The sequence below is a fragment of the Primulina tabacum genome, chromosome 5, assembly GCF_025594145.1.
Source record: "Primulina tabacum isolate GXHZ01 chromosome 5, ASM2559414v2, whole genome shotgun sequence".
Lineage (NCBI taxonomy): Eukaryota > Viridiplantae > Streptophyta > Magnoliopsida > Lamiales > Gesneriaceae > Primulina > Primulina tabacum.
In genome coordinates this window covers 1,980,268-1,995,606 of record NC_134554.1, presented here as the reverse complement: position 1 = coordinate 1,995,606, position 15,339 = coordinate 1,980,268, and the positions used below count along the sequence as shown (strand labels likewise).

General features: G+C 34.1%; 2 protein-coding genes across 8 annotated transcripts; both read right to left on the bottom strand.

Moving 5' to 3' along the window:
• Window positions 1–912: 912 nt before the first annotated feature.
• On the bottom strand, window positions 913–9,667 carry LOC142545362 (uncharacterized). 7 transcript variants are annotated; one of them, XM_075652508.1, is made up of 9 exons: window positions 9,425–9,667; window positions 9,186–9,331; window positions 8,451–8,538; window positions 6,702–7,167; window positions 5,573–5,647; window positions 3,726–3,823; window positions 2,440–2,565; window positions 1,923–2,012; window positions 913–1,360 (listed from the first exon to the last, which is right to left on the bottom strand). In XM_075652508.1, exons 1-9 carry the CDS (start codon window positions 9,488–9,490, stop codon window positions 1,244–1,246), a joined length of 1,272 nt encoding a protein of 423 aa, XP_075508623.1. In that variant the 5' UTR covers window positions 9,491–9,667; the 3' UTR covers window positions 913–1,243. The 7 variants fall into 7 exon arrangements, with proteins under 7 accessions (XP_075508623.1, XP_075508624.1, XP_075508625.1 ...); XM_075652509.1 differs by having other exon boundaries at window positions 2,440–2,553; XM_075652510.1 differs by having other exon boundaries at window positions 3,726–3,806; window positions 5,577–5,647.
• A 477-nt stretch (window positions 9,668–10,144) lies between these two features.
• On the bottom strand, window positions 10,145–13,890 carry LOC142545361 (cyclic nucleotide-gated ion channel 18-like). Its single transcript, XM_075652507.1, has 6 exons — window positions 13,394–13,890; window positions 12,694–12,906; window positions 12,243–12,544; window positions 11,776–11,887; window positions 11,442–11,678; window positions 10,145–11,185 (listed from the first exon to the last, which is right to left on the bottom strand). Exons 1-6 carry the CDS (start codon window positions 13,820–13,822, stop codon window positions 10,454–10,456), a joined length of 2,025 nt encoding a protein of 674 aa, XP_075508622.1. The 5' UTR covers window positions 13,823–13,890; the 3' UTR covers window positions 10,145–10,453.
• Window positions 13,891–15,339: the final 1,449 nt, after the last annotated feature.

Genomic DNA, 15,339 nt, shown 5'->3' with positions numbered 1-15,339 from the left:
ACCCTCGAAATTTGAAAAAAAAATATACTTGAAAATTATAATTTTCAAAACTAAGATTTGACCAAGATTATTTTCTGAAATTTTCCTTTAAAAACCAGTTCAACCAAATTTGCATGCCAAAATAGTCCATGGTGTCAAAATCAAAATTTTTCTTTCTTCCGCTCTCAATAAGAATAACTCTAGATTATATTATTGAAAATTTTCTGATTTTTACCAAAAAATCTTAAATTGATTTAAATATTTTTAAAATATCTTACATTTGATAAATTACGTACATTAAGTTTTTAAAAAATACATTTATGTGATATATAACCCAACCGATATTCACAATAATATTCTTAAGATAAGAATTAATATTTTTTCATGGATAACCCAAATAAGATATCTATCTCACAAAATACGACCCGTGAGACGGTCTCACATAAGTTTTTGTCAAATTTAAACTACTTTATTTGAGGTAGGCAATTTATAAACCACTCACAAGATATAAAATACTTCTACACAAACTTGGAACTTGAGTCCAAATTTGTATACTTGCTCGATAAATTCCAGCGTCAAATTCAAACCAAATTAAGAGAGATAATTTATCAAAATTTGAATTATGCTTACCTACTTAGAAACATCTAATTGAACTTAACTGAACAAGGTATCGATGTATACAATTTGATTAATTCCTTTGTTCTTTATACTGAAGTGTGTTTAAATTTACTGGAAGAAATTGAGGTGACAATTTTTACACAGTTTATACGATAAGAGTGAAAATGTAGTCAAAATCCCATATTCAAACATGAAAATCTCAAATTAAAATTTCAACCAGCAAAATTTGCAGGCAAATATATATTTATCACACACACTGTTGTCCTTATTATCTCGACAAACTTTGATAGAGATCAATGGGGGAATAAAAGCAAAGCAGACAACAGTTCAAAATAATATAAATCTGAAACTATTGTATGATTCTCACATGACCGAGTACACAAGGTACCCTGCTCAATGACAGCCTGGCCTAACTTGTGAGATGTTTTTCTTGATCTCCAGAAAATATAGAAGTTAACATAGCGTAGTGCACATCTCGGGAATTCCCCAAAATTTTAATTTATGGTTCTTTCTTCAATCTTCAAAAATTGACTCGTTTTCAAAAACCAGGAAAAATCATTCCCTTAAGTAAAACCTTGAGAAGCTTGCAGGGACTTGAACTCTTGAACAAGATTAAAACGAATGTTTGTTCCATGTACGTTCATCATCAGGCTGCAGGTGCATATTCCTGAATAACAGCTGCGAGTTTATCCCGATCCTCTGCAGTCTTAGTTCTCATCAAGAAAGTTCGTGCAACAACGTTATCGTTGTTGTCACCATCAGCCTTTAAACAGAAAAGAGACCAACAATCAGAAAGTGCTCAAGAAAGTTAATGCGGCAACATCATCGTTGTTGTTGACCCCTTCAAATTCACAAAACCCTATAGGATGAGAGTTTACCTGTCAAAAGACAACCTCATTGCTTTTTCCTCATAACTTTCTACAGTTATATTACAAAAACTTATTCGTGTTTCACGAAATGATTTCATTACAGAGATTTAAAATAAAAAGTCTAATGGTGCATGTGGTGAATCATAAGCAAAGTTATGATAGCATATTTTCAACCTAATTTCAGCCGAGCCCTCATTCATACAGATCATAGATAGACTCAGAGCCGTGCTGCCCTAGTAGAAATTCATAGTAAAGCGCAACAAAAATAAATCAAAGTAGAGGTGATTCAGAACCCTGAGCTGTATGCAAATCTTGTTTACTTGTATAGTTCTAGCAAGCAAGAATTCTACTAGTTTAGTTTCAAAGAAACTGAAAAGCTACAAATATTAGGTATAAAGAGAACAAATACGATAGATCGGCAGAAATAAATAATTTTACAAAGTAAAGATGCATTACTGATGTATGAAATATAGCTACTACTGAATTCTTTTGCGTGTTTGTTTTGATGCCTGGATATAGCAAAGCATTCAGCAACACTTTCCCCAACTGCAACAATTGAAGGAACCACAGAAACCGATGTCACAGGTTGAGCAAAAATAATAATAAATAATACCACTAATTTGATTCACGTCAATTGCATTAAATGCATTCTTTTTCATACCTGGCTTCCTAGAATTTGCAGGTTAAATCAAAAGAAAAAGTTAAGAGAAAATATATTTCATTACTTTTTCCTTCCAAACAATTTTGACACCATTCCTAGCTTAATGAAGTGTCTAGAGTGCATCTATGTGAGAACATGACACGAAATAGGGAAGGAACGTCCCCATAAAGGGCACCCCAAATAAAGCAAAGGAATATACAAGGAATGAAAGGATAAGAAAATCGAGGTATATACAATATAAAACATTAGGTAGTATTGCAATATTGGATTCTTTGAACTGTGGGATACAAATTATCTAAGAAATGAACATACATCATTTCGTATGACAATGGTCGGCTTTGATTCCTTGGTTCCCTTGGTAACACCTTCTTTGCATTTGATGCTTAATTGACTCATGCCTTTATCTCTCCATGAATCTTTGTCTTCCTGATCAATTGACTGAACACAAGGTAACCAAGGCAAGAAACTCAAATGACATTCAATAATTAAGGGTACAGTAACATCAATAATGTGGTATGTCCCCCAAATTCATTGGAGTAAAATTCATGCAGTTGGAAAGATAAACTCATCATCCAGCAAGCCGCAATCTATCAAAAAGCATCAGAGTTTCTAAGAAAAAGTAAAAGACAGAAAAACAACTTAAAGCTTTTCCTTTATAGAGAAATATGGCGCATGCATGTAAAAGTGATACACATGCTCATTAAAAAAAAGTAAATGTTGCATAATCTGGAATTAGCAAAACACAAGTATTTAATTTTTTTACTCAAATGATGGAACAAAAGTCAATACACCAATTATAGCACGGTGAGCACCTAGAATCATAATGTGATTAAATAAGGTTGTATAAACGCATGAGGTATAGATACAGAAAATATGCACGAAGTCACAATTTTACAGTGAGCATCTGTGTGCTGTGCTTGGATTTTACCGACTTGATACATGGAAGCTTGATGGTTTTACACAAAATTCAGTTATATTAAAAGAACAGTTCAGACTCCAGATACTTCAAAAAAAATACAATCAATTCAATCAAAACCCAGTGATCGATAGAAATTTGCAGGAATTTCGATTTGAAATTCTTTTGAATTCATTAGCTTTCTTGATCTCATGAATAGATGGATGGAGCAAAATTTAACTTTAAATCTGATATTCATTTTTAAATTATCTTAAGATTCTTATATGATATTAATCTAATCACAAATTAATTTCCATTTGGCCAAAATCTTTAGTTGTCCTTGGATTGAATGATCTTATTAGAGCAATAGCTTAGAAGGAATGAATTTCGAAATTGCTACAGCAAGAAATTCATTATTTTAATAAAAATATCACGAGGGAGATATGATATCACCCCGAATATCCAATGATTAATTTGCATACGACTAGCAGGAAGTTTCCCGATTATCTCGCTTGGAAACAGATGAATTGACTAAGAAGTCAGTTCTCACCAAAAGAATAAATCTTAAAAGCATTTCAAGGTTTCAAGTATAATAATGACCATTTTAAAAAAGTGCAGGCCGATATCAAAAGAACAAATAAGTTAAGTGCATTTCAAAGGAACAAACAAATAATTAGGAGTAAAACTGCTGGCACATTATTACCTTCACATAAAGTTTGCATTTGACTTCGTGTACGACATGAATTCCCTTTTCGTCACTCCTTTTTAGGGATGGGCTGCTAGGCTGTTGTTCAGCATCATCTTCAATGGCAGACATAGACAAGCAAAGAAGTACAGAACTTAGACAATATTAGTCCAAGTCCTAATTATACACTTCAATGAGATCACAGTTGTATCCATGTGAAAAAAGAACAACAATGTCGTGTAGTACCAATAACCATAATATTCTGGGACTGTAATGTAAGTCTGTCATCAAAACTCAGAAACCCAAAATCCGGACCACACTGGTGAAAAATCCAATTCAATTTTGCCCTAATCAAACCCACTTTATATTCAAGTGAGTTATTTTTATCTGCTTAATTGATCCAGAATGATTACTTGATAACAAGTTAATTTTTTTAAAAAAATTATTCACTAAAATATCCTAATTTACATCATATGTTTGATTATTTTCTTGCATTTTTTTTTAAATTTAAAATATATAAAAGATAAATAGGACTAACCCAATCTGGACTGGTTGGTTAGGTTGTCTTTTATGAAAATCTGACTTGATATTAGACCAGCTGAACCCATATTGGCTCAAAACCCAGTCCATTTATACCCTTAGTTCATGGTGTTCTGTAGATGATATTGAGAAAATATGCGACAACTTCACTGGGATAGCAATATTCAGCTAGATGTGTTTCAAGACTTCACCTCTATGAAAGTTTTTAACATTTGTAGTGAATTTGACAGGTCTATGAAATTCTTTAATTTGCTAAGCACGAATGATTTAAAAAATGTTCATTTATTCATTATCTACGTAAAGTAAGGAACATTACAATAATTTTTATGTTCATTTATTCAGCCTAGATGCGACAACTTTTGCATATACAAAGTTCAGGCACTTATGTCTAAAAAACTAATAAAGATCAACATCCAATACATAAAGAGATACCACTGAACTACAGTGAACGTAAAATATAAGTTTGAGGGAGGCCATAATCCACTGATTTGAACATGCATACGAAAAACCTTCTTATCTTCGGATCATGGTGAAAAATGAAGATCAAGTAACACTTCATTTCATCTCAGATATAGGTTATTTTTTTGCATGTTTAGGAAAAATTGTATGGTGAAAAATTATACTTCCTTTCCTAGTGTCACCTTGTTGCAGTCAATCAGCTAACTTGACTATTTCTTTTATACACAACTGGCAAAATGAATAACTGAATTAATTAATCTTGCAGATATTTAATCATATGATATACAAATCAAGTATTGAGGTTTGAAAATTTTATTATACACGCTAGTCAAAATCAAATTATTTGGTTGCGTATTCTAGCACGTGAAATATTCATTTTGAGACTACAGGAGTCTATATACATTAGTCAGTTATAGATCATCGATGTTAAAGAATAACATTGTAAAAGGACTTCATTAGCCTAAGGCTTTCACCCATAAACCACCAAAAGTTAAATATATCCATCTGCCATGAGAACCACGCCCGATTTTCAGTTCTATTCTAACAGTGTTCATAAAGAAGACAAAGTTTATGCTACCACAAATACATGCATGCAAAGCAGAAACCGGAAATAAATTCCATACACAAATCATAGAAAAGAAAGTCCGATGATAAATTCGTCGTTCCCTAAAGATGGAACAGAATAGAGTTTTTGGAAGGGAACACGGAAATGGTATTATCAAACAAAATGCCATATGGATCCCGAACCAAACATATTTAATTTTTGTACAGATAAGTGTATAACATCATATGACATGATAATCTAGGTAGATAAGAATTTAAAAACATGAAGTCAGCCATTCAAATTTATAACTTTAAACTCTTACTAACATCTTCCTCATTGGAGCCTTCATGATTAGCCGGAACCGAATTCACATTTGCAGGAGCAGAAACCAGATTTCCTAGAAGACAAGAAGATATAATCAGACAATCCATTAATTTTCAATTCCATATCCTTAAAATGATGGTCCAGAGGAGAATACTTCTAAACTGAACTCGTTCAATTCAAAGGTAAGAAGCAAGATCAGAAAGCCTTTGATTGAATGGAAAAAATATATCGATAGCCAATATACCCTATAACAAACAAATGTAGAAGTGGCTTCAAAGGGTACTAAAAAGGCTTGAGTGTGGCTTGGATTACTGTCTGGAAAGGCCCTATTTTCTGGCTTATACACAGATGAAACTACCGCTTTCTTTTTATAAGCAATTAAAATTTTGTTGGATTATGAATACTAATACTAAGATAATATAAAAAGGGCCACATGTTTCAAGGATCACAAGTTTGGCTGGAGTGGGGGTAATCTCAATTTGTATTTATATTCAAAGTCTGAATCATATTAAAAAAACAAGATTACTTCCTATAAACCGCTTATAACTTCATATTAAAAAAAAATAATGGCTTATAACTTGACTTGTTCTTACATTAAAATTGGATTTAATTTAAATCAGAATAAAACAAAAAATCCAAGTCATTAGTTTCCCATGATGTCAGTGAGAGTAATGACAGATTTAAATGCCCTTGTTCTTGGTTATAAATTTCATGAATCACAATCATGAACCAACAAAATGTTCATCTCCTTTACTCCCAACTGCACCTCACTGAACCAAGAACAGGTTTCTTTCCCAGGTTTATATTTTTAAAAATAGCTTAGTGACACATATTTAAATCATTATTTGCGCATTAAACAAGCTACAACTTCCATTCCGCGAAAAACACATCATATCCCACCCATATAATAAGATATCATAAATCTGTTATCTGCTAAATCCTAATGCTAATGTTCCTTCCACATGCCTTCAAAGAGTAGCCTGTGAAAAATGCATAACAAATGTATTTGACTTCTTAGTGGAAAGCGATATAGAACAGACATAGGAACCTCACAGGTAAACACTGCATAGATAATTATTCACGCTAGAAAGTTGCATGTCTGCAGATAATGTTCTTTAGAACAATACCTCCAAAAGCGAATGTTGCATTATTATTATTAAAAATAAATCCAGGGGTCAATGAAGTTCCAAACGTTGCATTTCCAGCTGGAGGAAACCCAGGTCTGTGATTTATTTTGTCAGCTTCCGAGGGTGGTTTCACTTGAGTATCATTTGAATGCAGCTGGGATGAACTCTCTCCAAATCTTGCAGTTGCAACTGGAGGAAAACCAGATTTTACCGAAAACAAGTTGGTAATGTTTTTATCAGCTTCCAATGCTGGTTTCATTTGAACATCATTTTGCAGCTTGCCGGAATTCAGTCCAAAGCCCACAGTAACAGTAGGGGAAAACCCAGGTTTTTCCAAAAACAATTTGTTACTGTTTATGCCAATTCCCATAGTCGGTTTCATTTGAGCATCACCGAGTGGCTGGTGGGAACTCTCCCCCTTTGAGGAATTCATCTTGAGCCAGTAAACAACATCACTAAACTTTTCCTGCAAATATATGGACATGTAAAAACCACAAATGGTTTATTTAGAGAGAAAACTATTTCAAATCCTCAAGAGTTTCTGCATTGTGAATAGAACTATACAAGTGTTATAGAGAGGGCTGAGAGGCTCAGTATGTATACAGCAAAATTCCTTATAAAAAATTTGTACTCTACTTTCTTTTCCTTCTGCGAATGTTCTATCGAAACAACTCCTTTTTGGGAGCTCAACGATTTCGGCCACTTTACTTTGAGCATAGGCACCCTCCAGGCCACCCTCGGGTACTGGGATATGCAGTATGCCACAGATATGGGTGAGGTGACGTTGAAAGTTTTTTCTTATCACTATAGAAGGTCTAGATGCCCCCTTTTAAATCCAAATGCATTAATTCAATATACAGAAACCACGAGAAAATTCAAATCAAACCCATTCAACCAAATGCGCTAATTCAATATATAGAAACCACAAGAAACTTCAAATCAAACCCCTTGAAAAAAAATTAAAACGAAAAAAGCTCTTCCTCCTATACTTCTTAAATATTTTTTACTCTCCCATTACTATTCTCACACTTCTTGCTAATTGTGGGAGAACTTCGCACTCTTAGAAGCCAGTAATGGCTGTTGAGTTGGGCTTATTACCATTTCTCCTTTAGTAGCTTTTCTTTTATTTAAAAACACTGTAAGTACTTAAATATTTTGATACATTTTCTTCTGAAAAAACAAAACAGTTATCTCATGGCTTTGTCATTTCAACATTTTTCAAACTATCTCAAATCAAGTGCTACAATAATTAATCATTCTTAAATCAGTGCTACTTTATGCCTTTTGCACCTCCACTTCAACACCCTTCTGTAATATTTTTCCAGTTTTTTATATTTTCTATTTTGTTTCTAAATTTCAAGCATAAGTTAATATTTCTTATAGTAATACATGTCGAAGATAATGGGGCATAAATCCACATTTCAGGGTTTATGCTCTGCTTCAAGACACGAGAAACAACTTTCTCAGCACCTGGCTCTCAGAACTAGATGAGCGCATTCATAAAAGTGTTGAAATCTTCAAAAAAATCAAAAGAGGTCAGCTCAAATTACTAAATGAATCATAAGATTATTTAAATAATTACAATCTTCCATATAATTAAACATCCTCAGATAACAGAAGAAATTTGCTATATATTATAAGAAGAAAGCCTAATATAAACCTCACACTACAAGAGGCAAGCTTATTACTAATCACAGACAGCACGAGTCACATAAAAGTAATTAGACATAGTATGAAGTAGGAAATAACCACAATGCTCTTAGCGTGATTTAAATAATCCTGAACGTCATCTTCCCAAAGCTCATCCGGGTGGCTTTGTAATTGAGATTGTATCCAACTGCTCAATAAAAGAATTGCATATGTTAGCATGCTCATATCAAGAGATTCAAATGTAGAATTTCAGTACTATTACACCCATAACCGTAAAAGAGATCTACAAGGTCGGCTTAAGTAGCAAGTTAAAGGGTTTCATTTAAATCAAAAAGTATACGGAAAGGAAGAACAGAAACGTGTGAACATCTTCAGCTACTGCATTTTGAAACTTATTTGCAACTACTTATATACGTTTATGAGACATAACCAATTATTTTAACATTCAAAACAAGGGCAAAACCACTGGACCACTAATACAAGGTAACAATCAGATCAGCTGACGATTAGCAATCCAGACGTCATTTTTCATTCGATCTAACAGAACAGATCACAAACTCTAAGATAGGTCATATCATAATGCTAACAACAATCTAGTAACATAGCTTCCACTGACTACTCCGAGAATATAAAATTAGCTTAAGTCGCAGCCAAGTTAAAACAATCATATAACACTGATGGTTTGTTATTGGTTGTGAAGGTGCAGCAAAGTTTGTTCCCAGTTCTAAAGCAATTTCACCCAAATGACTTCAACAAACATAAAAAGAGGCACTAATGCAATGGAGGAAAAATAGATTAAATAAGTATATATTCATAATAACGGGATGTAAGAACCTTGCAAATTGGGAATTTAAAGCTCTCACGTGCTGCCTCGAAGATTCAGCCCTCTTCATATCCAACGGCTGCCGCTGCTGGATTGATGATGGTTCAGCCTTCCGTGCATCAAACTGAGATCCCATTATTAATCTTTTGTTTTGCATCTACAACGGATCATAAACATACAAGTCAATGAAATTAACTACAAGATAATATCAAAACACAATCAATTCACTAAATCCATCAGAAACACTTACAGAAGAGTCGTTGGAACTGAAAAGAGGAGTAGAGTCAGAGATTGCAGAACGTTTTGTCCCTCTCATTGTATTGGATTCGTAAACTCTTATTCGATTAATTGGAGGAAGAGTGAGCAACAAATTCCTCAAAGTTTTCTGCTTCGAATTCTGAAAAAATTAGGGTTTTTAACGTGTACACAGAAAAAGGTTGAGAAGTTTTTTCGTAGCGGGAGGGGAAGTACGCCTTATAGCCGTTGGATCGGGTGGGGGAGCGGAGGTTTAATTTGAGCCGGTGGATTATATTGGATTAATATGTAGCCATTGTAGGTGAATGACGTGGGCTATTAGCTGGATCAGAGAGTGGGCCACTTAGTCATATGAAACGGGCTATATAATTGTGAGTCATGGGCCCATCACATTGGAAGTGTTTGATGTTATAATTGGACTTATAAGGGTAAGATGTACTTGAATTTAGCAGTACTTTGGCAAATTTTCATTTTGGTTCTGATTTTAGAAAATTAAAATTGTACTCTCGAATTGCCTCACACTAAAAAAATCCAAAATACATTAAAAGGAAGTGTTATGTTGATAGTCGCTTTTCATCTAAAAATTGAATTTTTAGTGGATTTTAAATGTAACTATTACAATCTACAAGCATCTTTGTAATTAATATCGTATTTAAAAAAAAAACAAAAACAAAAAAACTTACATATATAGTGTTTTTAAGGGTCAACATATATTGATAGAGTAGAATAGTGTGTTTTGCTGGAGTAGAAGCATATTCTTTCAAAAACAAACAAATGCAGCCTCGTTTGCTTCCAACAATACACGGAACAGTCGGATGTTTCACAAGGGACTCTTGCAGGAATAGTTCCAAAAAGGGTTGAAACTTAAAAAAACTAACTCTATAGCTGCATAATTTCAATGCAGTTTTGCCAACCAACAGATGTCATCAACTTGAAGCAAAACTCATTTCAAGAAAACTACTTCTCAATCCTCATGTCATTTAGCATCCATATGCTCGATGCCCTTATTATATTCATGATCATCTTAGAAATCAGGCTCGTCTGGTTTAAAAAGCTTTGGCATTCTTAAACTGGATTCCCCAGGTTCGACAAAGCGAACTTTTTGAATGGTCCCTTTCTTCGTGTTTGCAGCAAATTTCGAGGCAAGTATGGTCGCTCCTAGTTGTTGTGCATTGCTGTCTATATTGTTAGACACACTTTTGTCGTCTTCATCGAATTGTTCATCTTCTTCATCCGACCTTTGAATGTAGTACAAGCTTTCGTTTTGTGACAGTTCCTCTGTAAGTTTCCTTCTCCTAAACCTTCTCCATGCCGCTTGTATTATGCAAGCTCCCCAACTTCTCCATTGGTGAGAATAAAATCTAAATGCATGTTGTAACTTCTTGCTGTGAAGACGTTTAAACTGATTTGCTACGAATCTGAGATCTTCTGCACGAAGTGCGAAGGCTTCTACTTCAGTAATTGATTTGACTGTCCGAGTAGAATCTGGAAAGTTTGCATTTGAAGCAGGAAGTAAAGCCCAGGTTAGCAATTCTTCACCACAAAAATCCCCCGGTTTCAAGGTAATGGAATTGAAGAACCCTGAACGCCCGCCATTGGTGGTAGAGCTCTCAAGCTTCCCACGAATTATGAAAAGCATCTCTTTTACCGGATCGCCTTCACGAACAATGTAGGTGTCTTTCGTGTTTAGAGATGAAACTAGGTGTTCACATATTGCATCTAAAAGTTGTTCATCCATTTGTGAGAAGAAAGGGACCTAACAAGAAAGAAATTATAAGGTTATCGAAACACAGCTTTTTAGCAGCAAAAAAATGGAATTATTGTCAAAAACCGATACTATCACCACAACCCCAAATACTCCACCAATAAGAAATCTCTTTCACGGTTCACTAATGCAAGCATATTTGATCCCATGACATTGTATTGTCCAGTACCGAGTAGTTTCACAAATGATATGGTGTATGATCAAACATAAAAACGGAGTATAAATAAAAGAGAAGCAATGAACTCACACGACGAACAAGGGCAAGACAAAGATGCTTCTGAATTTCTCGTCTTAGGTCTAATGGTAATGATCGTAGAATGACTTCTTCATTTGCTCCTCTTGTGGACAACCAATTATATTGAACGAACCGACGCACTTTAGCTTGCAGTTCAGGAGGTAGTTGCCTGTGCCTCATCCATTCTTCAGTATCTCTTCTTTTGACTCTCCACTCTTCGAGTCTTGCTGTTGTAGATTGCAGATAGGTCTTCATACATAAAAATATTTATCAAAGAATAATGACAGTTGTATCAAAATGATGCTATGAAGCCACACAAAGGGAATGCACTATAGGAAATTAGTACCTGCATGTTTCCTATGAGCAGTGAAAAGAGAACTAAGCCCAGAAGACATATTAGACTGCTGAACATTGTTTCAGACACATAAGTACTTGATTCCAGATTTTGGCCATATGAACTGCAAAAGCAGTAATCAAATGGTTTCTCTTATAATAGCATACATTAAGTTATAGAACTAATATCAGACAAAAAGACATGAATTTGATTTCCAGACATAAATTACTCAAAAAGAGATTGGTGGATATGTTTTAGAAACCATTAATAATTCTCCTCGGCTAGTGTTGTAGTCTATATGCTGGAACAATAAAATATGAAACCGTGTTTTAATGTTTGTTGGGATCAATTTGAGTAAAAATGTTGCGACTGACTTTTGGTGGTTTTTTGTTTTTTTGACATAAAATGACCTTGGGTGTTAATATAGCGACGTAATATAACAAGAACCAACAATTGGATTAAACTATTTAAAGACAGACCTTAGACTTCTCAAACCCCACCAAAGACAGTAGAAGTATTTGTCGAAGAAATCTGCTGAAGCAACTTGATCATTTAAAGAATCAGCAAACATTCCAAAATCAAAATCTGCTGCTTTACTCTTGGCATTACACTTCTTGAAGACCTGGGTGTAGTTCAACCAAAGATCACGTTCTGGGCCTTCATCTGTACAATCAAGATAATTAATTGAACACGGGAGATCCATGTTTTCCATACGACATTGCTGCTTCCAGCATGAAAAAGTGCGTTCAACAGACATCAAGTACCATACAGCTCCTATTACCTGCAAACAAGCAATACAATATTTGTTACATTTACAACAACATAAAATCTCGGGGCGGACCCAGTAGGGATGAACATCAGTCGCCCTTCATTTAAGATCTTGGGTTCGCCACTGAGTTCTTACATAAGCAAAACTATTCAAGAAGTTACATGACTTGCTAACAAGTACAGAACGAGGTTGTAAGCTGCTCCTGACCAGGTAGTCTTTGCCACAACACCAGTGTTTTTTATTATCCGCCAATTCAACGGGAAAATTACGATAAGTCGTGGGAGGTACTGAACGATGATGACTAAAGAGACTGCGTGATTAACATGAGCAGTAGTTTTTGATCGGGTTAATGGCATCACACCCCAAACAACAAGCTGTCAAATGAAAGAGAAGACATGAGACAACAAATGTCATGTTAGAAAACAGAAGTCAATAACTATTCTGAAAGATTATTGATCCACCTCCTAAAAAGCAATGTAGACCATCTTCTGCCGGGTAAAAAAGAAACGACAAGATGATGAGAACAGTTGTATTTGATTTTGAACTAAAAAGGTGATTTTCCAATTTTTTTGTAGCCACACTATTTTACTTTTATTTCATACACTGTAATACCCTTTGTCCTCCATAGATCAAGACTCTGGTTTTGTCCAAAAAATCATCCACTCGGCCATTTCAATATAATATTATGCCAAGTTTAACACCCTTAATTGCTATGCAAAAAGCATGTCGCAAAAAAATAAAAACACCTTCAAAAACGTAAAAATATTTGATCCAAATGACATCTTATCACGTAGCAATAAATGCATGTATTAGTTGTATGATATTAAAAAGTCAGTTAAAACATCGTGAAAAAAAAGTTACTTGAGGGAGTGGAAGAGCAGCTGCAAGATCAATAGCGAAATCTCCTGTCAAATAACGAACAGCAATCTTGTATGGATCCCTAACCAAATCTCCCCTCCCAAACACCCTCGAATTTGGTGCGATATAAGCTGTGCGGAATTTCATCACAATGTGCAGAGCAGAGAATAGATCCACCATGCAGCGCGTGAAGACAACGAATCCACCCAGAGCATAATCTGTGGATAGACAATTGTTAGTGAATCCGAGCAGGTAGAAGAAGAGGGGATCGATGAAAAGCGCAATGAGAGAGGTCAAAAGGAAGATGTGGTTCCATTGATTGACGATCTCGCCGCTAGGATCTAGAATCCGGCGCCACGGTGCTTGGTGGCGATGGCCGATAAGGGAGGTGGGGTTGGTCAGGGGCACAAAGCGGAGATTGAGGTTGTTCATGGCGGCGGTGGAGGAAGGTTTGTGCGGGAGGGAGTAGAATGTGGAAAGCCATTGGAGAATTTTGAAGAGAGTGTATGGTATGGCCGTTAAGTACGTTGGAAGCTCACCACTAATTAATAAAATGAAATTTTGAATTTTATTTTCTTTTCTTTTAAATAAATATGATCCAAACAATTATTTATTTATACCAAAAAAATGGGATTTATTATGTAAGTAAAAAATTATCGCATGAAATATAAGTGCAAGATATAGGCTGTTCATGGTACATACGTATGATAGAATTTAATATCTATATCAAAGGTAAATTTTTAAAATTTATCTTATTTACATTTCTACTTATGTGAGACGGTCTCACGGGTCGTATTTTGTGAGACGGATCTCTTATTTGGATCATTCATGAAAAAAATATTACTTTTTATGCTAAGATTATTACTTTTTATCAAGGTTCTAAAAAGCGTGAAGCGCCCCCGATGCGCGGATGTCGAGCTCCAAGCTTTTCAATCTTAAGTGAGATTAGCACATGTTTAAGCGTGAAAAAATCGTTTTTTTATTTCTAGTGTAATTGTAATTGTCTCAAATCAATACATAAATAAAATAATATATAAATATAATAAATTTAAGTCTGATACATTAATTCTCATATTTATAAAATCATAAAAATCTCAATCTTTATTTGTTTTTGCAACTAGAACACATTAAAAAATGCTAAATATTTATCAAATCATTATCAGACATACTTAATCATACCTTCCGATATTCACAATAGACGTACTCAATATTGAATTCAACAATCTAGAGAGACTAGGGGCTTGACGTTCATATAATTATTATTTTTCCTTAAATTATAACCAAAATTGGAAATTGAGATCTCGAATGCGATAATATCTATGGCACTATTTGACACATTTGATGTAAATGAGCCAAGAGCTAGTTGTGCATCCATGTAATGTGTATGCGGGTACAGTCATGCTTCATTAACATTTAAAATTAACACTTTTATTAATCAAAATTAGTGGCAAGAACGCATACTTTCATTAATTTTGAGGCTTATGGTTAGAGCTGTCAAATAGGTTAATCCGTCTTGGGTCAAGTTGGTCCTCCAAAATCTGTCACACGGTGTGTTGAGAAATTTTCAACTCAATCCAAAGTGTGAGTTAAATGAGCTCGTCCGCTAGTTAACCAAAATAAATAAATAAAATATATGTAATTAATTTAATTTAATTATTTAATGAAGAAAAATTATTAAAAAAATTTAATAAAATTATTTCGCTTCATCTCATTTAAATTTTTTGTGTTAGACCAATTCGAATTGACAAATCTACCTAATAAAATAATAGTTTTCTAAATTATTACACTATAGAGGTGTAGGTTAACTTAACTTCTTGGAAAAATTCAAATTGATCAGCTTTGAGATTTTGATTAAATGAAACAAAAACTAACGTAAAATATATGATTAAAAACACATAAAATTTATTTTTTTAAGTGATTATAAAAAAAAAATTTAAAAATTGCAAACA